Raw genomic sequence first — 25,420 nt, forward strand, 5'->3', positions numbered from 1 at the left:
GCTCCTGCTCCCACGAGGAGCCGCCGTGATGGGGCGTTTCTGCCCCAGCGGCTGCCCGTGGGCCGGAGACACGTGGGAGATGCTCCCAGCTTTGGCGAGGGCCACCCCCGGGCCCCAGCAGAGCCTGCAGCCCAGAGGAGGGCAGGGAGGGCCGGCGGGCGAGCACAATGATTTCCTTGATTCGGTTGGGGGCCCTTGAAGGAAGCTCCTTTGCGCAGGGTATCGGAGCAGCTACATTTCCTGTGTGGGGATGCTTGTCATTGCAAAAGAGCCGCTGGGCTGGCGATGACACGAGAGCCCTGTCGCTGCAGAGGCGCAGACGGGAAAGGTGGGGGGGGGGGGGCCTGGGGAGGGCGAGGAGACGCCCTGTGGGTTCCTGTCTTGTCTTTGCCCTCTTTCTCCTTCTCACCGCTTGGCCCTCTTCCGAAGGAGGCCGGCAGGCTGCCCTTGGTCTCTGGGCCGGCTTGCACAGTCCGTCCTTTGGAAAAGAGCTTCTGGAGGCTCTTCTGCCTGGCCAGCAAAGGGCAGGCCCTGAGCTTCTACTTCCTCATTTCAGCATTGACTCCTCACCAAAAAAAAAAAAAAAAAAAAATCCGAACAGGTTCAGCCCTCTTTCTTTTTTAAACCTCAGTCCACATTGGGTTTCCATCAACAGCTCAGGGAGAGAGAGACGCGCACGGAAACCGGAGGGGCGAGTCTCGGCCACCTTTGGCTGCCGCCGGGGACCCCTCGGGCGGCTCTGCTGGCTCCAGAGAGATCTGGGCGAGAGGCTGGCCCCACGATGACCCAGCTGCACTTCAGAGATGCCTTTTGGGTGAGTTTGTGAGTTTGTGGCTTTCTCTTCCCCTCCGAGGGCTGTGTGTCACCTTCCTTCCACCTCCCACTTTTCCAAATGAGTGCGCCAGGGGGCTTAGTCATCTTTTACAAGGGAAAGGACCCGGTGGGGGTGTCTCCCCCCCCCCCCCCGCCCCCAGCGGCTCCCTCTTCCTTCTGCAGCGACGAGAGTCTTGTTCATCCCTCTTGGGGAAGAGGAGGCTGAGGGTCCAGGGAGGTCCGGATGGGACATTTTCCCTGCAAATGTCCAACGGCCGCTTCTGTTTTCTGTGGTCCTCCTTGGTCTTTGGCTGGCCCCTCGCCCGCCTCTGGGGCTCTCTCCTTCTTGTCTCGGACCTGCCCTGCCGGCATCCACCTCCTCCCAGAGGGACAGATTTTCCATGGCACGAGGTGCCCCGTGGGCTCCCAGAGCCCGATGCAAACAGGAGAAACCCTGCCGGCTACATGCGGGCCTCGGCTTCTCTCAGGCTGTGACCAGCGTGTGAAGGAAGCAGGCTCAGGCAGAGAGGTCCAGCCGGCTGGGCAGCTCCTGCTGGGAATGCCATCCACGGTGTAGAAGAGAGTTCAGAAGCACTCGTGCTCCAAGAAACGGCCAGGGCCTTTGCCCAATAGGAAGGGAGAAAATTAAGTGCCCACTATGTGCCCGTGTTTTACAAATACTCATTTAACCCTCATAAGAGCCCCGGAAGGGGGATGCTATTCATATCCCCATTTTACAGTTGAGGAAACAAAGGTGAAGTGACTTGCCCAGGGTCACACAGCCGGGAAGTGTCGGAGGTCCGATCTGGACCCAGGACCTCTTGTCTCCAGGGTTGGCTCTCCATCCACTAAACCACCCAGCTGTCCCCTAACCTGCTCATTTTACAAATTAGAGGACCGAGGCACAATGGCGTCATGCTGTGATCAAGTGCCGAGGAATTAGAGAGAAAGCTTGACCCTAGAAGTAGAAGGAGCTAAGCACAGGATGCCTCTGCCCCCAGAATACAGAACCTGAGAATTCCCTCTACAGCATTCCAGACTGAGAACCTCTGGGGATGAGGGGCTCATTACCTTAAGAGGCAGCTCATTCTATTTGGGGAGAGAATTAGCCTGATCAGGAAGTTTGTCCTCAGATTTCCAGTCAACCAAGTGCCTACTGTGTGCCCATCAGCCTCTCATTGGTCATTTAAGTGACTGCGTGCCAGCCTGTTCATAGGCATTTATTAAGCACCTCCTGTATATCAAGCATTGTCACTGCCTTTAAGGAGCTCACTGTCTAATGGACAATGCAATGGATAAATTAGCCATAGACAGAATGGGTGGTCTTAGGGGAACGCGCTACAGGCAGCCCTCCACACTTCTAGGCATCGGTCACAGTTCTGTCCCCTCCCCCAGGACCATATGGAGCTGGTCTCTCCAATGTGGCAGCCCTGCAACTCTTTGAAGGCAATAACTACAGTCTCTGGAATCTTCTCCTCCCCAATTAGGACATCTCAGTTCCTCCAACCAGTCTTGATATGCCATGGCTTTCAGCTCTCTCTGTCTCTGTCTCTCTCTCTGCCTCTGCATCTGTCTCTGTCTCTGTCTCCATCTCCATCTCCATCTCTGTCTGTCTCTGTCTGTCTGTCTGTCTGTCCCTCCCTCCCTCTTTGTCTCTGTCTCTGTCTGTCTCTGTCTCTCTTTCTCTTTCTCTGTCTCTCTGTCTCTCTCTCTCTGTCTCTCTGTCTCTCCCTCTTTCTCCTCTCTGTCTCCTCTCTTTTCTCTCTTTCTCTCTCACTACCTCATCTATCATTTATTTGGGGAATATGGGAAGTCCACTCCTCTGCCGGGACCCCATTCCACTTTGGATGACTTTCCTTGTTGGGACGCTTCCTTTGATCAGCATCATGGAAAGGGGTGGGGGGCAACACTGGCTTTGTTTATAAGGACCTGGATTCAGATCCTGCCTCAGACACTAGTTCTGTGACTTGGCTAAAAGGCTTCCCTAGGCTTCAGTTTCCTCATCTGAAACCCGGAGAATGGCGGGTGGATTCCGCGGCCTCTAAAAGCCTTTACACCTCTAGATTGTTGATTTTGATACCAAGTTTGAGGTCTTTTTCCCACACGGTAATGCCTAGTTGATCTTTTTGCCTATCTTGAGGTGGGACCGATTGAAGATGTTCCAAATGTTGGTTGAACAAAGGCCAGGTTGGGAACCCAAAAGGCAGCTCCTGCTAGAGATGACATGAGGATGAGACAGAGAACAGGATTCAGGGGAGACGGTGGAGGGAAGAGCTGGGGCTGCTCTGAATGGCAGAGATGGAGGGTGTGGCAGGTAGTGGAGAGAGCTGAGTAACCCGCCAGAAATAGCTTCCTGAGAAGCCTGCTGTACTGGCAAGCCCATCTTCCTCCGAGCTTCCTTTGCCTCCTGTTCTCCCTGATTACGGCCTCTCTTCTCCTTTATGCCCTTCTCCTCTGCTCCAGGGGATCGTCCCTGGGTTGAAGTCCCAGCTTCCTCCTCCCTTTGTGTGCCCACCATTGGCTCACAGGAATGGCTTAGACCCAACTCCATCAGGGAGCCTCAGCAGTCTCTGCTTGCTTTGTCCTTTCTTTGGCATCTTTGGTTTTCTCCCTTTGGGAAGGGGAGAGAGGCTCTAGGCTCACTGGGTAGGGTTGAGAGACCACAGGAGGACTGGAAATTTGGGGCTGAGAGGGACCTTAGACATCACAGAACATCTCATTTTAACCTCCCGTGCTGCCTTGATTTCCCCTCCTTGTTGGTCTTCCCACTCTTACTTCGTGTTTATTTCCTAAAGACTTATTTTTGTACTTATTTTGTACACATTCTTGTACATATTGTACATATTTTGTGTACATTTTACTTTCAGAATATGAACTCCTTGAGGGCAAACTCCCATGTGCCTTGGTATTCTCAGAGTCTAGCACCAAATGCTTAGTAAATAAATATTCACAGGAAGAAATTGAGACCCACAAAAGTTAAGACTTTGGCTAGGAGGCAAGAAGCCAGTATGAGGGTCATTTGGGCCACGCCATGAAACAACCCACGTAATCTTGGGCAAGTTTCTTAGCCAACAAGGTTTCTCTCAACTCTCAGATTCCATGAGTTAATCTTTGCCTCAGTTTCTTCATCTGGAAATCAGAAAAAACCATTCCAGCTTACCTTCTTCAAGGTGCTTGAGAGTATCAAACAAGGTCCTGAGTATAAAAGAACTCTACAAAAATACAGTGTATAGGGGGCAGCTGGGTAGCTCAGTGGATTGAGTCAGGCCGAGAGACAGGAGGTCCTAGGTTCAAATCCGGCCTCAGACACTTCCCAGCTGTGTGACCCTGGGCAAGTCACTTGACCCCCATTGCCCACTCTTCCACCAAGGAGCCAATATACAGAAGTTAAGGGTTTAAATTTAAAAAAAAAAATTTAAAAAAATACAGTGGACAGCTCGAATTGGAGGAGTTCTTGGTCTTCTTTAAAGCTGTTCTTTCATTTCCTGACACTGTTTAAAAAGATCATGTACAGCAATAATGGTAATATTAATATTAGTTAATTATCAATTAACATTAATTAATGGTAACAATAATAGCAATAACGATGGCCAGCAATAACATCACACTTCAAGGCTTATGAACCTCCCTTGTCCAGAAGTGAGGATACTGAGGGGATTTCAGTCCCCAGATCTGCCCTATCCTGTCTGTTTCTTAAACTACCTCAGTTTTATCCTCTGTGACACAAGGAGGTTGGGCTAGATGGCTCTTGAGGTCCTTGCCAGGCTCAGATCCATGATCCCAAGTCATTTACGTGGCTGCCACAGCCATTAAGGGACACGGATGAAAGGAAGCCAAAACAGCATCTTGGCAGCCTAGAGAAGTCTCATTCTGCATCTATTGATTTTTTCTTTACACAAAGTGCTAACAACCGGATTACACAGCTACTCCACTCATTAAAGAAACATATTGTACATGAGAATAAACTCCTAAAATCTCAGAGTTGGAAGAAGCCCCAGGGATCTAGTCTCAAACATTCCTGAAGTAGGACTGCCCTCTGCAATAAGGAGCTACAGAGGGGGTGCCCATACATTGATATTATTGGATGCTGATAGGAAAACAAAAAAAAAGCAGGCACAAGAACTCAAAGAGTCCAGTTCTCAAGGTGTTAAGGGAGGGCCTGAAGAAAGGGAAGGATTTCCCCAAAGGGTGGGGAAAGGGCCTCCCAAACATAAAGGACAGCTTATAGAAATGTCTGTAAGCAGGAGAGGGCAGGCAAAACGTGATCAGGAAGCTGTACTCTCTGACATCACTAATCTTTTCTCACATACAGATAACATTCCTTACAGTAGACCCATGAGGTGGAGAGTGAAAAGATAATTATCTCCATCTTAGAGATGAGAAAACTGAGACCCAGAGAGGAAGTGCTTTGCTCTGAGTCACGGCAGTCAGGAAGGAGCCAGACAAAGATTCAAACTTGGGTCTTCTGACTTCAAATTCAATGAGCTCTTCCATCTCAAAAACAGAAATGTAGAGCTAGAAGAGACCTTAGAGAAGACCTAGTAGAACCACTTCTTTTTACTGATGAGGAAACTGAGGTCCAGAAAGGTCTAAAGTCATGGAGAAAAGTGACAGATTTGGGATTTGAACCAGGACTTCTGATTCTTTTTTTATGTTGTCCTTTATTTTATTTTTTTTAATTTGAAAAAATTTCATTTAATTAATTTAATTTAGAATATTTTTTCATGGTTACAAGATTCATGTTCTTTCCTTCCCCTTCTCCCACCCCCCTCCTGTAGCCAATGAGCAATTGCACTGGGTTTTATATATGTCATTGATCAAGACCTATTTCCATGTTATTGATATTTGCACTAGAGTGATCGTTTAGAGCAGTGATTCCCAAAGTGGGTGCTACTGCCTCCTTGTGGGTGCTGCAGCGATCCAGGGGGGCAGTGATGGCCACAGGGGCATTTATCTTTCCTATTAGCTGCTATTAAAATTTAAAAAAATTAATTTCCAGGGGGCTAAGTGATATTTTTTCTGGAAAGGGGGCGGTAGGCCAAAAAAGTTTGGGAACCACTGATTTAGAGTCTACATCCCCAATCATTGTCCCCATCAGCCCATGTGATCAAGCAGTTGTTTTTCTTCTGTGTTTCTGCTCCCACAGTTCTTCCTCTGGATGTGACTAGCATTCCTTCTCATAAGACCCTCAGAATTGTCCTGGATTATTGCATTGCTGCTAGTAGAAAAGGACTTCTGATTCTTAAACTAGTATTTTTCTCACTGTACTGCCTCTAATAGATCACATTACAAAACTAGTTTTAGTCACTTGAAGAAAGATTGTCACCCTCAATGCTTAAACAGAGATGTTTTTAAAAAGCTGGCATGCTAAAAGGAGAATGCTTCAGTTTTCTGGAAGAGTCACTCATGCAGAAAAGCAGCCCAAGTGACCTGAGGGTGCCAGTAAGCCAGGAGGGGGCTTAGTCTCCTTGGTCTTCTCCATCACCACAGTGTTAGAAGCAACCACCATGTTGGCAGGCTGTCTTCTGTGGTGGGCAGAAGGGCCCCCAGTCTCAAAGCCAAGAGCATAATCCCTCATATTGCTTCCCCTAAGAAGCTGGGGCTGGGGTGAGAATGGGGTCTGAGGGGAGGAAGATTCTGGGAGTCAGAGACCACCACCCCACAGATACCTAAGCCATAGAGACAGAACCACAGTCCCCTGGGTTGGTCTCACACTGAATGAGTGGTTAAGACCTTGGGACCCACTGGCTGGGCCAAAATGATGAGAGTTTCCATTTCTATACAGCTTGTAGATTTGCAAAGATCCTTCCTCACAATAACCCTGGGAAGTAAATGGTGAAAGTATCATAATCCCCATTTTATACCCCATAAAAATAGGGTGGATTGCCTGTGAACAAAGGACTGTCAAAGCTGGCGCCTAAGCCCATGTTTTCTTTTTTTTTATTTTCTTTTTCCTTTATTGATTAATTTAGAATATTTTTCCATGGTTCCATGATTCATGTTCTTTCCCTCCCCTCCTCCCATCCACCTCCCATAGCCCACATGCAATTCCACTGGATTTTACATGTTTCATTGATCAAAACCTATTTCCATATTATTGATAGTTGCACTAGGGTGATCGTTTAGAGTCTGCATCCCCAACCATCGACACATATGATCAAGCAGTTGTTTTTCTTCTGTGTTTCTGCTCCCACAGTTCTTTCTCTGGATGTGGATAGCGTTGAGCCCATATTTTCTGACTCTCACTTCTGGAGTTCATTCTTTGGCAGGCCATCCTGCTCACTCACTCTGATGAAAGTGACTTTGTTTCCCAATTGGTCATCCTCCTAAAATTTTCAAGGGAAAAAAGAAACTCCAGGCTTGAAGCCCCCAGTGACTCTTTACCTCTTTCCTGGCCCCATGCCATCTCTTCTCTTGGGAAACAGCCTGATGGAACAGACTTTGCAATCAGGAAGATCAGGTTTGAATCCTACTTCTGAAACCTTTTAGCTGTGTGACCCTGGACAAGTCGTTTAATGTATGCTAGCCTCAGTTTCCTTATCTTTAAAGTGGGAATAATAATAATAATAATAATAATAATAATAATAATAAAGTACATTGAACCACAAAAACCAATGGCTCTATCACTGTAGGAAGTCAGTACATATAAGGGAAGCTGGAATCACCCACTGGAGTTTAACCCAGGATAACAAACCAAAGACACACTTACTTTCACTGGCTTAAAGTCATAGAATGAATGAATATATTTAGTTACTCTAGGATCCTAGGTTTATTGTGGAGATGAACAGGACATTAGGGGCCATCTAGTTCAACTTCTTCATTTTTGAGATGATATAGAGGCGAAAGAGAGGAAGCAACTTGAGAGAAAAGTAGTAAGTGGAAATTGAACTCAGAATCTTCTTTCTATGGCACCATAAACCTATTTGGGGTAAGGCTTTATCTCAGTGCTGGAGATGCAAAGAGAAGAAATGGCCAAAGAGCTCATGGTTTGCCAAAGGTTGTGGAGGCAGCAAAGGGGAGATCCAGGCAGAGTGCTTTAGTGAACTTGGAGGATAGAGAGAGATCAATTCAGCTGAGGAGGAATCAAGGGAAGACTTCATAGGAGGATTCAGAAAGACTGAGTTCAAATTGCTTGAATTTGGAAAGGGGGAAAAAATCCAGCAAACAACTGAGCTGCATTATTGAGTACCCAAAGAGAAGGAGAATGAAAGTAAGCTAGAGACTGGAGAGAGCCTTAAACACTGGACTAACAAGTTCATTCTAGTGATGAAAGGTTTGAGTTAAATGATCTGAGTTAAAGATTCTTAGTTTTGGAAGAAATCTTAGAGCATCACTAAGTTTAACTCCTCCATTTTACAGAGTGCAAACTGAGGTACTACAGAGCAGGGAAAGAATTTACCCAAGGACAAGTCCTGAGTCAACGTCAGGGCCAGGACTAAAACCCAGTCCAGTGTTCCCTTTCCTGCCCCTCCCCATCCCCAATCTCAATCATAAGTTAACTTGGAACTTAGAGATGCAAACTAGCCTTTTCCCATTATTCCAGAAACATTGTTAGTATCACCAGGCTAGCTAGTTCATTTATTCATTTGCTCATTCATTTAAGTACTTACTATGCATTCTTGCCTCTGTCCCAAAACCACTCATTCACATATGACCTTTTGCAGATGGGGAGCCTGAAACCTACAGGCATGAGTTCACTTTCTGGCCCAACTGTAGGTCTTCAAGATGTTTTTGTGGCTGCTATGCCTGGAATGATCTCTTTTCCTCTCTATCTTATTCATTCTTCTATTCTTATCCATCCTTGAAAGCCTGGCTAAAATGCCACCTCTTCCAGGAAGTCATCCTTGATCTACCTTGTTAGTAACAACATTCTTGCAGAAACTACACCTTGCTCTGTTCCAATACATTTATCATATATTATTGGGTATTAAAACTATTTGTGCTTGTGTCATACCTTCAATTGGATTATAAGTTCCATGAGGGCATGTCTTATGTGAATTGTGTATCTCTACTCTGGGTTGAGTAAAGGGCACATAATATGCTAGTAAAATTGAAATGAAACATCTATAATATAGCATTACAAGAAAAGATATAGACCCACCCTTGTATGATGCATGTACCCTTCCACCACCATCCTCTCTTCTCTGGACTCCAGGCCAAATTTCCTTTTATTTCACTAACTTGTCTATGCTACTGTTTAGTTAGGGTCTGGCTATAGTAGAGTCAGAGGCTACGCTGAAGGGACCCCTCCTAGACATTTCTCATTTGTATGACATTTGAGGGTTCACAAAACTTGTTCCTTACAACAGTCAGGTGAGGTAAGCAGTACCAATATAAACATTCCCATTTTATATATAATGAAACTGAATCTCTAAGAAGCAAAGAAACTTGTTCATACCAAGTAGATAGTAAAGCCAGAACTTAAACCTGAATCTTCTCAATCCAAGCCTATTGTTCCTTTGGCCAGAGGAGGCTGCTTTATTCCTTTATTGCCCCAGGCCAAAGTCTCTTCCCTCCATCCCTCATCCACACAAGCTATTCCATTCTAAGCTGGAAGGCATCTAAGGATGAGAGCAAGATACCTCCAGAGAAGTCTAGAACCAGCCAAAGACTACTCCTAACAAGTGTCAGTACCATGGCCAGAGGTAGGGACAGAGCCATTAATAGCTGGCTTGCTTGGTCTTATGACTGTGGAAAGTGGTGTAGATGGCACAATTCAACTGCATTGTCCTGTCACTATGGACATGCATGGATGGCATTGAACAAGGATGTTTAAGGGAGGGAAAAAAAACAGTTTTTACTCAAGTTAATTCATTAAAATGGCTCATAATTGAAGAGTTTTTGGCTAGCTCCACTCATTTCCAAAGAGAGAGATTTAAATCCAGGTAAACCAGAATGATAGAAGTTGAGAGGTGGAAGTGATTTCTGCAGGCACATAGCCCAACCTCCATTGAAAAGAATCTCCACTACAATTGTAAGGGGGAACAAGGGTTTTTGGTCAAATATATTAAAAGATGGTCACCAGAGGATTGAACAATTATCAATCCTCAATTAAGAATAATCTCAAGTCAAAATTGACTTTTATGAAAGTTTATTTACAATTGAGAAGAGGGAGAGGAAATAAGGAAATAAGAATCTAACACAGTAGGTAAATTACTACGATCCTCTAATTAATCCAGGTAGATCTAATTAACCCTCAGCCGTGAGTCAGAGGCCCAGAGGCCCGGAGGTGAATGAAGCAAAGCTTCATTCACAGAATCTATTAAAAGGAAGTTCCTTAAGAGAAGTTCAGGAAGATCCAGTCTTAAACTCACCACGTGGACTTCTAAAGAAGATATTGAAAGCAGTCTCAGTCATTCCAGCCAGCACTCCTCGATGGACCAGAAGAGCTCCTTCAGCAGCAGCCGTCTTTACCAGAAGACCCTTTGACTCACTCAATTCTCTCTTTTTAAAGGGTTCACTTATGCATCACTTCTTGTGCCTTCTTCCTTGTTTGCATGTCCAATCATAATAGATGATTCTCATAGGATGGCCTAGGGGGCAGTCAGTTGATTCTGATTCATCACCCACTCTAGCACACATGGGTTACAGACCTCCCAAGATTGGAGGTACTCTCACCTTTGGTGATTAAATCTAAAGATGGGCAGTGTAGACTTAATCTAATTATCACACAATACAAAGTGGCCATCCAACCTCTGCTAGAAGATCTCAAAAGAGGGGGAGCCTAACACCCTTCAAAGCATCTCATTCCATTTTGGAATTATTCTGATGCTTAGAAAGTTTTTTTTCTGACATCAGGCTTAAATTTGCCTTCTTGCAGCTTCTTCCCAATACTCCTAGTATTGCCTTATTGGGGAAACAGAGCTAATCTCAATAATTTTTTCTTATACCAGTCCTTCAAGTCCTTAAACACAGCTCTCCAGTCATATTGAGGTTTCTGTTCTTCAGATGAAACATGCCTACTTCCTTTAAATAGTCTTCACAGGACATCATCTCAAGGCCCTTCATCGTTTTGATTGCCTTCCTTGAGACACTTCAGCTCATTGGTGACCTTCTTATAACACGAGGAACTGAACAATGTAGTACTCAAGATGAGGGCACAGTACAGTGAGTCCACCTCCTCCCTCTTCCTGGAAGCCATGCTCTCTTAATGTGGTCCAAAATCTCACTAGCTTTGTTGGCAACCACATCCACTGCTGCCTCACTCATATTGAACCTATGGTCCATCTGTACTGTTGGGGATGCCCAGTGGACTTCTCTAATGGCATCAAGTTTCTAGATGTCTCCTTTGGTATAATGACCCACAGGCAGAGAGTCAGAGAACCTAGTTCCTTAGGTCTGGACTCTCCCTCTTCCAGATGTCTGTGTTGGAACTTGGCACCTGTCCCTTGGCTAGAGGTGGGAGCCTGGGGGTGGTGCTGGTGGTGTCAATTTTCTAGTCTTGGTGAGTCTATGGTGGTAAGGGAGCCTGGGTTATATTTCTGACATAGCATCATCTGAGCTTCTGTCCCATTGATTTCAGGGCATGAATAGAGGTATCTAGTTATTGGAGAAATCCTCCATTCCCATTTCTGGGGAGGGCAACTGCTGTTGGGCCAATGCTCACCCAGGCAGGTCAATCTCATGTCAATGCAGGGAGGTGTAGGGGGAGAGATCTGGGACAGAAGACAACATTCTTTGGTGGGGGCTATGAGATCACTATATATATCAGCCTTGAGAGAATCATAATACGTAAAACAAAGCCTTAGATATGAATGATGGCCATTTGGACTGGACCAGTGATTTCACTGGTATAGATTGAATTCAATTCCCAAAGAGGAGACTGCCTTTATCAAGGAGAGTCAGTGTTTGCTTTATACCTAAGAATGTTGCCTGGGATCCTTAGAGAAGAAATGAATGGCCCCAAACCTTATGGCCAGTATATATTAGAGGTAGGAATTGATCCAGGTCTACACCATGCTGCCTACTCCTGTACGAGTGGTGCTCACATTCATATAATGTATTAAGTTATACAGCACTCTCCTTACAGTAGTTTAGCCAGGGATTATTATACCTATTTTACAGATGAGAAACCCAAGGATCACAGAGTTTAAGTGATTTTTCCCAGGGCCTCATAGGATTATAGACTCAAAACTCAAATGAGCTTTTAGGGGTTATCTGGTACAACCCTTTGGGAGAAGCTGAGGGACTTGTTTGCTAGTAAAGCTTGCTAGTAAAGAGCAAAGCAGGATTTGAACCCAGGTTCTGAGACAATAACTCCAGTATCCCTTCAATACCTTACCCTCTCTTTATTAAATGGCAGAGCCAAGACTCAAATCTAAGTCTTTAGACTCCCAAGACCATCCACAGTTCTTTTTCTATGTCACAAATAGAAAACATAGAAAGTCCATCTCAATGATCATGCACCATCCCAACTCTGCCTCTTCTACTCCCTCTTTGCTCATCTTTCCAGAAACCTCTGCTCACCAGTCAGAGTCTTAACACACACACACACACACACACACACACACATACACACACACACACACACACACAGCATTCTGGAAATCTGAACTTTTGACAGCAGAGGCTATGACAGCTTGACACAATCCTGGGCACAAAGTAGCCTGTTGACTGGCTGTCCAGGATAGATAAGTAAGTATGGAATACTCACAAAATGAGTCCAAAGTGTTCTCTCTTTATTTGAAAACTAAATGAACTGATGCAAAGTGAAGAGAGCAGAACCAGGACAACAGTGTATACAGTAACAGAAATATTATACGATGATGATCCACTTAAACTATTATCAGCAAAGCAAGGTTCCAAGACAACTCCAAAGGGATTCATGATAAGGAATGTCACCCACAGCCAAAGAAAGAACTGTTGGAGTCTGAGTGCAGATCCAAGCTCACCGCCCTTCACTTTATTTCCTTCATGAGTTTTTTTTTATTGTATGCATGATACACATCTTCTGTCACGGCATTGGGGATAATGGAAATAAACTTCTTGAAAGCCCTGAAACATCCTGTATCAGACTACTTCCCACCTCAGGGAGGAAAGGAAAGAAGGAGGGAGAGAATCTGAGTCATTAATAGTCTGAAAACAATTGTCAAAACTTGTTTCTACATGTAATTGAAAAAATAGAATTTAATAAAACAAAACAATAAACCACATATTGGGTTTGAAGAAGGGGGAAAGTAAATTCCCCCATTCTTGATTGTGCGAAGGATGTAGTCACAGGTAAGAATGTTCAGGAATAGAAACACTGTCCTAAAACCCAACCTCAAAGGGATTATTGAATCTGTTTTATTTTTTAAACCTTTGTCTTCTGCCTAAGAATCACTACTGTGTATTGGTTCCAAGGCAGAAGAGTGGTAAGGGATAGGCAATGGGGGTGAAGTGACTTGTCCAGGGCCACATGGCTGGGATGTGTCTGAGGCCAGATTTGAACCCAGGACCTCCTGTCTCTAGGTCTGGCTCTCAATCCACTGAGCCACCCAGCTGTCCCAGATTATTGATTCTATATAAATATACACCAGGGGTACACTAGTCAAGTCAGGTCATGTCACTAAGCCTTGGGGACAGAAAGGCAAAAGACAGTCCCTGCTCTCAAGGAGCTCCCAATCTGATGGAGGAGACAATATGCAAGCAACTCTGCCCAAAAGAGCTACAGAAAGGGTACGTGGGAGATGAGGAGCTTCAGGAAGACGTTAGTGTTGAAGGGGTTCAGGAAAGGCTTCTTGTGGATGATGGGTTTTAGCTGAGACTTGAAGGAAGCCAGAGAAGGCAAGAGGTAGAGAAGAGGAGAGCATTCCAGGCACTGGGGATGGCCACAGAGAATGGCTGGACCGGAGAGAGGAGTCTTGTTGGAGGCCAGTTGGCAGAGCCACCAGATCTCAGAGTACGTGCGTGGTGGGTGGGTGGAAGAAGACTGGAAAGAGGCTACTCAGCTCTGCTGCTCACCCTGTCCTTATCTGTCTTTTCCTGGTCTTTGAGAGGCCAAGTCTCTCCTCCTTGGGAATCCCTGTAGCTACAACCCTGTCCAGAATTCCAGGGAGGCAGTAGCCTTGGGGAATGGGCGCCATTTTATAATCAAGAGGTTAAAGGGAGAGGACACCTTTCTAAAGCGTCCTGACAGAACGTAGGCACTTTTAGACTCTTCCCCAGGCTGAGGCAACTGGATAAGGATGCATACAGGACTGGGGCACTGAGGTGGCTCGGTGGATGGAGAGCCAGTCCTGGAGGGAGAGGTCCTGGGTTCAAATGTGGCCTCAGACATTTCCTAGCTGTGTGACCCTGGGCAGATCACTTCATCCCCTTTGCCCAGCCCTCAGTGGCTTTCTGCCTTGGAACCAATACTTAGTATTGATTCTAAGATGGAAAGTAAAGGTTTAAAGAAAGAAAAAGGATGCACGCACTCAGGGATTAATAGAGAGACTGTGGGGCCAGATAGGGTTGGGGACTCACGTTTGATTGATTGGTGACTAAACCGAAGTGGTTCCTGTCCAGGATTCTGGGGCTGCCCCTTGGTGGGACTCTTTGTGGCCCAGGTTTCCTATGTGGGTGACACAAATGGCCTTCTGTCAACATATTGTTGGGCAACAGGATGTCAACCCCAACCTGCCCAGAGAGGAACTTGATGGCTGGAGCCTTAGTTGGTTTGTTGGTTTTTTTCCACATTCAGGAAGATCACCCCAGGATCTCTGAAATAGGGGCCAGAGCCCGCCCCTCTCAGAGAACTCTCTGGGGCTGCTGAGGCAAAGTCAAGGAAGAGGAGTCCAGTTCATGGGGTTCCCCCATGTGGTCAGGTTGCAGAGGAAGCCACTCTTTTACGGAAGTTTCATTTGACATCTTAAAAGCAAAAGAAATCATGAAATAGCACAAAACGTTAAGAAATCCTCTTGCCTTTCCCTCCCTTGGAGAATGTCCAGATAAAGGCAGCCAGGATGATCAAAGGCTTTGCAGTTAGGGTGAAGAAGAGGAAACTTGGGAGGAGACATAATGGCTGTCATATGGAAGGAAGATGGGACTGTTTCTGCTGGACCACAGAAGGCAGAATAAGGAATTATTCATTAATTTAATTCCTATATTCATTGATTAAATTAATATTATTCATTAATGGAATAATCTGAATGATAGCTGGAATTTCTTTAGGGCAGTTGGGTGGCTCAGGGGGTAGTGCCAGCCTTGGAATCAGGAAGATAACACAACTAGTAGGTGAGATCAGATTTGAACTCTGATCTCACCTACTAGTTGTGTGACCCAGGGCAAGTCACTTCACCCTGTTTGCCTCAGTTTCCCCATCTATCAAATGAGCTGGAGAAGGAAATGACAAACCACGTCAGTATCTCTGCCAAGAAAAACCCAAATGGGGGCAGCTTAAGTGACTCAGCTCAGTGAATAGAATCCTGGGCCTGGAGGTAGGAGGTCCTGGGTTCAAATCTGGCCTCAGACACTTGCTAGCTATGTGATGCTGGAGAGGTCTAGGTATAAATATGAATGGGAGAAGGGAGAAGGAAAAGATACAGGGCATGTCTTGAATTTTTTGTTGTTGTTCAGTCCTGTCTGACTCTTCATGACCCCATTTGGGGTTTTCTTGGCAAAGATACTGGCGTGGTTGGCCATTTCCTTCTCCAGTTTGTTTTACAGATGAGGAGAGGGAGGCAAATGGGTAAAATGACTTGCCCAAGGTCACACAGCTAGTAAATATCTGAGGCTGGATTTAAACAGTATGATGCACGTTAGCACAGTGTCTGTGAAGGGGACAAAAGGGAGAAATCCAGACAAAATGTTCAAGGGAAATCTGAGGGGGCAGAACTCATTTTCTTCTGGGGGGAATCAGAGAAGTCTTCCTGGAGGAGGTTTTTTCAAGTTGGACCTTGAGGGAAGAGAGAGATTCAGTGACTTCTTATCTCCCCCAGAGTGATAAAATAGAAATATAGATAATAGATAAATATAGATTCCTCTTTGTGGTCTTTATAGCTCTTCCCCACCTGGCCTCTTCCTGCCTGCTACATGCTCTATGTTCTAGCCATCATGGTCTAGAAGATGTTTTTCCCACATGGTCCTCTATCCTTTGCATTCGCTGTCCCCCAAGTCCAGAATTTCTGCTCTCCCCTCTTAGCTTTTCTGCTTCCTTCTCAACTCAGCCCAGATGCTTCCTTCTACAGGAGGCCTTTCCCAGCCCTCTCCTCTACCCATCCAGCTGGTGCCTTCCCTCCCACCTTCCCTTCCCTCCCTGTATCTTCTCTTCGGGGTCCATCATGCACATACCTGATAACTTTCATGTTTTCTCCCCTAACAGAATGTGAGCTCCTGGATTATTTTTGCTTGTACAACCCCAAATTGAGGCTCTTTGGATTTGTGACCCCTGGACTAGGTGCCTGATTGCTTGTTTTTAATGTGTATTTTAGCATCTTAATTACTTGAATTTAATGATTGATTTTAGCCTGCACTAGGTATGGGGAATGGCCTGTGCCAATCAATGGAGATAAGAGAAGACAAGATCTGGGAACCAAAACCAGCTAGAATGTACTGTAGCCTGTTTAAAGAATAATCATGAGCTCAGGTTGCAAATACAGGCTGGCAATAGCTTGTGGAGGGCCAGTGGTATGGGGCGAAGAGTTTGTATTTTATTCCTTAGGGTGACCACAGATGAGTTGCCAGATTATTCTCAGACCTTGAAAAGATGACATTGTCATTTTTTGAGGGACAAAGTGGAGAGACTAGAGACAGAAACTCTGTTAGGAGAGTTATTAGGGGAGTTCTGACCAGGATCCGGGTCCCACGTCTCTGAAATTTCCTTCCCCACTCTCCCCTGTGCCTAGAGTGGACTCTCATCAAACCTTGACTTTTGGCTCTTGACAATCCTTCCTTCCTTCTTCAAGACCCATATCAGATGCTCTGAAGCCTTCTCTGATTACATCCCTCCATCCCCTCCTCCCAAACGCAAGGCAAGTCATCTCCCCTGGTACCTTGGATCTCTCCTAAGCCCTTATATTTGATTTAACATTTAGCAACCCTGTGATATTACAAATGCCAGGAGGGAGAGGTTATCGTGTTCATCTTTGGCTCCAGGCTCCAGGATCTGGTATCTGGAGCTGAAGTGAAATTCAACCTTAAAGCACTCTATACATTCTTTCTGTTGTTGTTCTTTAGTCATTTTTCAGTTGTGTCCAGCTCTTCATGAGGGTTTTCTTGGCAAATATATTAGAGTAGTTGGCCATTTTCTTTTCCAGATCATTTGACATATGAGGAAACTGAGGCAAACAGGGTAAAGTGACTTGCTCAGGGTCGCACAGCTGGTAAATGTCTGAGGCTGGATTTGAATTCAGGAAGGTGAGTCTTCCTGACTCTAAGCCAAGTGATTTATCCACGGGCACCACCTAGCTGCCCCTAGAGAAATGCTGGCTATGGTTAATATTATTCCATTCATTTGCATTGCTCTTTACTCTGCCCTCTGGGGCTAAGGCGAAATAATCCAATCTTCCTTCCACATGACAATGGCCACATCTTCTCCAAGTTTTCACTTCTTCACACTAAACATTCCCAGGTCTCTTAAGGAAGCCTCCTAGGGCTGATTGCAAGGCCATCTTCCTCTGGACATTCTCCAGCAGAGGGAAGGGTAAAAGAATTCTGTAGCATTTTCGACTATTTCTGATATCAAATGAAACTTCTAGAAATGACCCACTTCCTCTTCTCTGCATTGCTCATAGGTGGTCTGTCTTAGTGAAGTCTTCTAATTTAAGCTCTCCTCAGTGGTCACTAATACCTCCCTGACCTTTTCTGTCTTTCCTTCTGAGAAGCCACATCAAAACAGGCTTTAGGGGCAGCGAGGTGGCTCAATGGATAGAGAGCCAGATCTGGAGATGGCAGGTCCCTGGTTCAAACACTTCCTAGCTGTGTGACTCTGGGCAAGTCATTTAACCTCCATTGTCCAGCCCTCATCTCCCTTCTGCCTTGGAACTGAGAGTTTCAATTCTAAGACAAAAAGTAAGGGTTTGAAAAATAAAAATAGAAAGAGTCTTTAATTATGTGTACCATTAACTCTTGCCTTCTTGGAGCTCCATGAGTACATTTAATTATTTTTAATTTTTTCTGCAGCCCCTTAGACAGGTTGGATCTTAGAACACTGAAAGGCAATGTCTGAGCCTTAGGCAAGCAGCACAAAGCTTGCCTTCGTCTTGGTTGTGTGTGTGCAGTGGGAGATGAACGTTCCCAGACACCGGGAGGCTCTTGGCTGGGGAGGCTGCCATGACGTAGGGACAAGGGGAAACAGGACTGGAGAAGATGTGCTTTCTACACTGCTAAAAGAACTGAAAGCGCAGTGACTGGCCCTCTGCATGTCAGCACTTGGGGCAACACCCAGGCAGCCCCTTCTGAGTTTTATGCTGCTGAGATTTCAATCATGGTGGAGCCTCTCCATTCTGTGATCCCGTACAGACACCATCTGGAGCACAACATTTGTCTGTTGCGTGGCGAGCCCCAACTGGAGGCCTCTTGAGAGAACGATAGGAAAAGAAGGGGGGAAAAAAGTATTTAAAGAGCTAGGAAACTCAATGGAATTGCTCGTTGGCTACAGGAGGGGGGTGGGAGGAGAGGAGGGAAAGAACATGAATCATGTAACTATGGAAAATTATTCTAAATTAATTAATTAAATAAAAATTTTCAAATAAAAAATAAATAAAGAGCTAGGGCTCTGAAAGTTCTCAGGCTCTCAAATTACCTGAGGGGTTGAGAGTCTGCTCCTGGATGAGAAGGAATATAAGGGAAAGGACAAAAGATGACCTAAAAAAAATACTAGATGGAACTTAATTATATATTGAATACTGAGGAGGAGTCCAAAATGATTCAAAGGTTTCACATCTCTCCAGTGCCTGATGCCTCAGTTTACCCCTCTGTAACACAGAGGTAATCACAGGGTTGTCATAAAGCCAATGACACTATTTAATTGAAACTAATACTTACTGAGTATCTGAGTGCTTGACACGCGGGAGCTATTATTATCTCCGTGACTAGGAGGGGTTCTTCGTCTTGCCTTCTGAGATGAGGAAGTTGAGGAGAAGCTGGTTGGGAGGAAAAGATGAGTTTGGTTTTGGATATGCTGAGTTCAGTTTCCTCTTAGGGATGTTCTCTATAAGCAGCTGGAAAGCCAGGACTGGAGTTTGGGGGAGGAGAGAGGACTGCAAATTTGGGAGGTGTTAAAAAATGAATAACTGAGTTAAGGAGAGAACAGCGGGGAGCTAGAGATGATGCCTGGGAGCCCAGGAGATATAAAGATTAGATGATGGGGAGAGGGAAAGTCACTAGAGCATATCTGAGCAAAAACAAAGAAGGAGCACTCGGTGGCACAAACAAAAATCAGTCTGGCCTCAAGTAGAGGAAGGAAGGAAATAAGCATTTATTAAAGTCCTACTATTTACTTTTTAAATATTATGTCATTTGATCCTTATAGCAACACAGGGAGGGAAGTGCTCTCATTACCTTCATTTTATAGTCAAAACTGAGACAAAGTGCTCTTATTGTCCTCCTTTTACAGATGAAGAAACTGAGGCAGACAGAGGTGAAGTGACTTGCTTAGAGTCACACAGATAAGAAATATCTGAGGTCACATTTGAACACAGGACCTTCTGTCTCTGGCATGGCTCTCAATCCATTGAACCATCTAGCTGCCCCCTCAAATTACATTTTGATAGCACACTAAAATGCCTTTAAGAGAACTTTCCTCACAGCAATCCTGTGAGGTAAATGTAAATAATGGCAGAATTATTCCCCCCATTTTAAAGATGAGGAAATGGAGATTCAAAGAGGAGAAATGATTTGTCAAGGATCATGCAGTCCTGAGTCAGGGTTGGTACTTGAACCTAGAACTCCTGGCTAAAATCTAACTCCCTTTTCACTATAATAGAGCCAATCAATTGATGAACCAGCAAACACTTATTATTTGCCTGCTGCATGCCAGGTTCTGTGCACTAGTGTTAAAAAGCTAAGTACACCGGCCTCAGACACTTCCCAGCTGTGTGACCCTGGGCAAGTCACTTGACCCCCATTGCCCACCCTTACCACTCTTCTACCTAGAAGCCAATACACAGAATTTAAGGGTTTAAAAAATAAGTAAATAAAATTGTCATTAAAAAAAAAGCTAAGTGCAGAACAGCTAGGTGGGTCAGTAGATAGAGAGCCAACTGCATGGAGAGGGAGGGTTTGGAGAGTGGAGGCAGGGAGACCCATTAGGAGGCTGCAACAATGTTCAGGAGGGAGACGAGGAGTCTTGTGAGCTCTCGAGCGGTTTGCAGCTTGTTCCCACAATGCAAAGTATAGAATCAGCCACACCACTTCCTTTCTCCCTGGTCACTTAACATGGACTCAAAGGCTGGGAGAGAAGAGCTCTGGCAATGACCACTAGGGCTGTGGTTTCTTCTCTGAGCTGTCCATCTTGGGTCTCTTTTAAAAAAGGTCATCTGGGTCTAAGGGAAGTTGAGGAGGTCAGGGACTTGGCCAGCAAGATGAGAGGAATGGGTTGCCCAAATCTCACTTTCGGGATTGGTGTCCATCTTGAGTCCTAGCTAGGCAATGGGGATCAAGTGATGTATCACAGCTCGGAAGTGTCTGAGGTCAAACTTGAACCAGGACCTCCTCCATCTCCAGGCCTGGCTCTAACCACTGGACCACTTTGCTGGCTCAGTCTGACCCCAGAAGTCCAGGAAATAAAGGGACATCACCTCCCCCTACCCCATATACTTCTTCCACTTTTTCCTCCTCACCTAGAAGAGATGGAGTTGGCTCTTAGCTTTGGGTTATTCAGGGAAGACCCTCCATTGGCTACTAATAGGTGTGTGTATGGGATTCTTGTGTCTAGTTTTTATGTAATCAGAATGATAGTTACTGCTTCTATAGCTCTTACCTTGTGCCAGGCACTGTGCTAAGTCTTTGCAATGATCTCCTCTGATCCTTAGAACAACCCTGGGAGATAGATGCTGTTATTATCCCCATTTTACAGATTAGGAAACTGAATCAAACAGTGACTGAGTGACTTGCTCTGAGTCCTACAACCAATGACTGCAATGCCCTATTTTAACTCGGGGCTTCTGGATTCCAGACTTGCACACTATCTCCTGGACCACCCATTTCTCCTTTCAGTGTGTCTGCCTCCAATAGAACTTCCTTCCCCTTTCTTAGTTATTACTTCTGATCCATGGTGGCCTTGGAAACTAGATAACCCAGCCTGTGAGAAGTGTGTGTAGATGCAGAGTCAATTGAAGTCGAAGTTTAGGAAAGTCAGTACCTGCTTCTCACGAGGGAGTCGAGGCACCGAGAGGAACAGAAAGATGCCGAATAAATTCCCCTTTTTGGCTGCAGAGTAAGCTCTTTATTTCTTGTTCTCATTGCTTAGTTGAAACCAGAAAGGGAGAGAGGAAAAAGGGGGAAGGTGAAGAGGAAGAAAGGGGGGATGGGGAAGGACTCTTGCTTTTTGAGGAAAGGGTGTCCCCAAATCACCAAATACAGCATCATCAAAGCCAGGATTCAATTCTGTTCAATTCATTCTAATTCTTTTTGGAGCACCTACTGTGGGTCCAGGTCTGTGTTTGGCTAAACTGTGGGATGGGTCAGGAAAAATACATCTGGTGCCCATCTTTGGGAGGTGAGACTCCAACAAGAAGCTTCCTCAAGAAGTAACAGGTTCCCTCTCAATGGAGATATCCAAGCAAAGACTTGTTAAGGATTGTGTCGATATGGGCTGGATTAGATGCCCTCTAAGTCTGAGTTTCCATGATTTTATGACCTGGAAGAGAGAGAGAGAAAGGAAATCAGTGCTAGATGCCGTTTTAAAAAGGATCAAAGGTCAGCTAGGTGGCTCAGGGGATAGAGAGTTAGACCTAGAAATGGGAGGTCTTGGGTTCAAATTTGATCTCAGATGCTTCCTAACTGTGTGATCCTGGGCAAGTCACTTAACCCCAATTACCTAGCCCTTATTGCTCTTCTGCTTTGAAATGGATGCTTTATATCAATTCTAAGGCAGAAGGTAAGGATTTTTTTTTAAAAAAAGAACGGAAAGGAAGGCATCATAAGCAGAATTGAGTTCCCCAAGTAGGAAGGGAAATTCACCCATTGGCGAGCTCCTCAGTGAGTGAGTTGCTTCCAAAGCTGCTCAGTATGTGATACTGGGTTCAATGCTCCTCAGCTTCCCCATCTGTCCAGTGATGGGGTTGGGCTACATCCCCTTTCAGACCCCTTCCAGCTGACACTCTAGGTCCACAATTCTTTGGTTCCTTTCAGCTCAGAGATTCTTTTTCTAACATTCTTGCTATCTCTGACATTCTTTGTTGGAGCATCTTTTCCAGTTTTGACATCCTGGGTTCTAAGGTTCCATCTAGCTCTGGCATTCCAAGATTCTATCTTAGGTACCCTGAATTTGGAAGACTAGAATAATATGGTAAGACTATAACCTAAAGGGGGGGGGTTCTAGGCTGATCTCTGCCATTAACCAGCTGTGTGAGTTCATGCAAATCCCTTCCTTTCTATGCAGTGCACTTCATGTCCTTGTCTTCCCATCAATTTGGCATAGAAGGCAACTTGATGTGTTGAGGACCTTCCTTGATTTCTTCTAAATACCAATGGAGAGGGGCAGCTAGGTGACATAGAAAATAGAGTGCCATGCCCGGAGTTGGGAGGATCTGGGTTCAAATCTGACCCCAGATGCTTCCTAGCTGTGTGACTCTGGACAAGTCACTTAACGCCAATTGCCTAGCCTTTGCTTTTTCTGTCTTATAGTTGTAACTAAGGCATAAAGTAAGAATTTAAGACAAATGCATACACAAATACCAATGGAGAACAAAGATTGTCCATTGGTATGTCAGTCAATCAACAAGCATTTATCTTTTAAATTACTTTTACATTTAATTTTACATATTATTGATTTATAGTATACATTTATTATAGTTAAATATTTATACTTTCATATTATTATATTTCTATTAGGTTATATATTTGCTATTATTTTTGTTAGTAAATTTTATTATTTATTATTAATTTTTATAATTATATGTAGAAGCAATTTTTAACAAGTGCTATCTGACCTTTCATGATTCAGATTCTCTCTTTCCCTCCCTTTCCCCAAGGAGGTAAATAGTCTGATATAGGTTATAGCAGTACTATCATGCAATGCATACTTCCATATTGCTCATGTTGTGATAGAAGACACATATCACACATAAAATCTCATGAAGGAAATAAAGTGAAAGGTGGCATCCTTTGATCTGCACTCAGACTCCTACAGTCTGTGGAGAACATTTTTCATCATAGTTCCTTGGGGTTATCCTGGAACCTTCCCTTGCTCTTTAGTCTTTTACAGTTGATCATCTTACAATGTTTCTGTTACTGTATACAGTATTCTCCTGGTTCTGCTCACTTCACTTTGCATCAGTTCATAGAAGTCTTCCCAGGTTTTTCTGTACTCATCCTCCTTGTCATTTTTTATGACTCCATAATACTTCTTTACCACCATATGCCAGCTATTCCCCAATTGATAGACAACCCCTCAGTTTCCAAGTCTTTGCTACTACAGAAAGAACTGCTATAAATATTTTTGGATGTGTAGGTCCTTTCCCCTTATCTCTGATCTCTTTGGGATTTAGACCCAGGAGTGGTATTGCTGGGTTAAACTGTTTTATGGCCCTTTGGGTGTGGATCCAAATTGACCTCCAGAATGGTTATATCAGTTCACAGCTCCATCATCAGTATATCAGTGTCCCAATTTTCCCATATCCTCTCCAACATTTATCATTTTCCCTTTTGGTCCCATTAGCCAATCTGTTTGATGTGAGGTGGTATCTCAGAGTTGTTTTGATTTGCATTTTTCTAATCAACAGTGATTTGAAGCATTTTTCAGACATAGATTGTTTTAATTTCTTCATCTGAGAACTGCCTGTTTATATCCTTTGACTGTTTCTCAGTTGGGGAATGTCAACAAGCATTTATTAAGCACTAACCATATGCCAGGCACTGCTAAGCTCTGAGGATACCGAGAAAGCCAAAAACCATCCTTTTCCTTAAGGAGTTCACATTCCAATGAGCAAGACAAAATGAAAATAGCTAGGCATAAACCCCATAGATGCTGATTAGACAGGAAACAATCTCACAGCAAAAGGCACTGGCAACTAGAAGGATGAGGTAAAACCTCCTATAAAAGATGGAACTTGAGATGAATCTTAAAGGATGCCTGGGAAATTAAGAGGCAGAGATGAGGTAGGAAAACATTTTAAGAATGGGGAACTGTTAGTGCAAAGACCCAGAGAGAGGAAATTGGGCATTGTGTATAAGGAATAGCAAAGGGGCCAGTAGAGATGGGTCATAGAGTTTATGGAAGGGGAGTAAAGTCTAAGAGAATGGAAGGGTCCAGGTTGTGAAGAACTTGAAATGCCTCAGGACTTTATATTTGATTCTAGTCAATAGACAGCCACTGGAGATTTTTGAGTTGGGGAATGGGGAGTGGGGAGTGGTATAGACAGGTATACCTTGGGAAAATTATTTTGGCAGCTGAGCGGGGGCTGTACCAGAGAAAGGAGAGAATTGAGGCAGAGAAACCAGTTTGAAAACTATTGGAATAAATAACCCAGGCATGAGGCAATGAGGGCTTAAACTATGGTGGAGAGAAGGGGGTATATATGAGAGATGTTGTGAAAAAGGAAGCAACAAGATTTAGTAATAGATTGAACATGTGGATTGAGTGAGAATGAGTTGAGGAAGACACTGAGATCAAGATCCTAGGTGATTGGAAGAATGGTCTCTGTTCTAGCTCCTAGTAGGTAAGCAAAAGAATCAAAAGCCAAGTTTGCTGGGTAGGATTTTATAACTGATTTAGCCAGATGGGTGAGTTCACCATCTTGACTCCTTACTATCTCTCACCTCATCCCATATTCAATCTGTTGCCAAAGCTTGTAGGTTTAAACTTTGCCACATCTCTCAAATATTCCTTTTCCTTTGACACTGCCACCACCACGGTCCAGATCCTCACCATCTCCTTCCTGGACTATAATAGCCTACAGGTTGGTTTCCTGCCTCAAGTCTCTCTCCATTCCAATCCATCCTTCACTCAGCTGTCAAACTGGTCTTCCTGATCATATATCACCCCATCTTCCACTTAATAAATGCCAGGAACCCCCTATCACAGCTAAAATCAGTATAAAATTCTCTATTTGGCTTTTAAAGGTCTTTATAAACTGGTTCCTCTCTTTCCTTTCTTCTTATAACTTATTGCCCCATTCCACTTACTCTGCCATCCTCTGACACTGGCCTCCTTGCTATTCTTTGAACAAAATACTGCAGATTCCACCTCTTAGGCATTTTCACAGGCTAATCTCCCATGCCTAGAATTCTCTCTATCTCCATCTCCATCTTCTGGCTTCCCTGGTTTAAGTCTCAACTCAAATTCCACATTTACAAGGAGCCTTTCCCAATCCATCTTATCAGAAAGAAGTGCCTTTCCTTTCTTGATTATCTTCAATTTATTCTGCACAAATCTGGTTGTTCCATAGTTATTTGCACATTGTTGCCTTTATTAGGCTAAAAGCTTCTCAAGAGCATGGTCTGTCTTTTACTTTTATTTGAATCCCTAATGCTTAACCCATAG

General features: G+C 44.5%; 1 protein-coding gene across 2 annotated transcripts in view; it reads left to right on the plus strand.

Moving 5' to 3' along the window:
* The first annotated feature begins 369 nt into the window (after window positions 1–369).
* Window positions 370–25,420, plus strand: part of PSTPIP1 (proline-serine-threonine phosphatase interacting protein 1) — a 94,486-nt gene continuing 69,435 nt past the window's right edge. For both annotated transcript variants that reach the window (XM_044662911.1, XM_044662912.1), the window contains exon 1: window positions 370–814. In XM_044662911.1, coding sequence (XP_044518846.1) covers window positions 782–814 — 33 coding nt within the window. In that variant the 5' untranslated portion in view covers window positions 370–781. The remainder of the gene's footprint in view (window positions 815–25,420) is intronic.

The sequence above is a fragment of the Gracilinanus agilis genome, chromosome 2, assembly GCF_016433145.1.
Source record: "Gracilinanus agilis isolate LMUSP501 chromosome 2, AgileGrace, whole genome shotgun sequence".
NCBI classification, from domain to species: Eukaryota; Metazoa; Chordata; class Mammalia; order Didelphimorphia; family Didelphidae; genus Gracilinanus; species Gracilinanus agilis.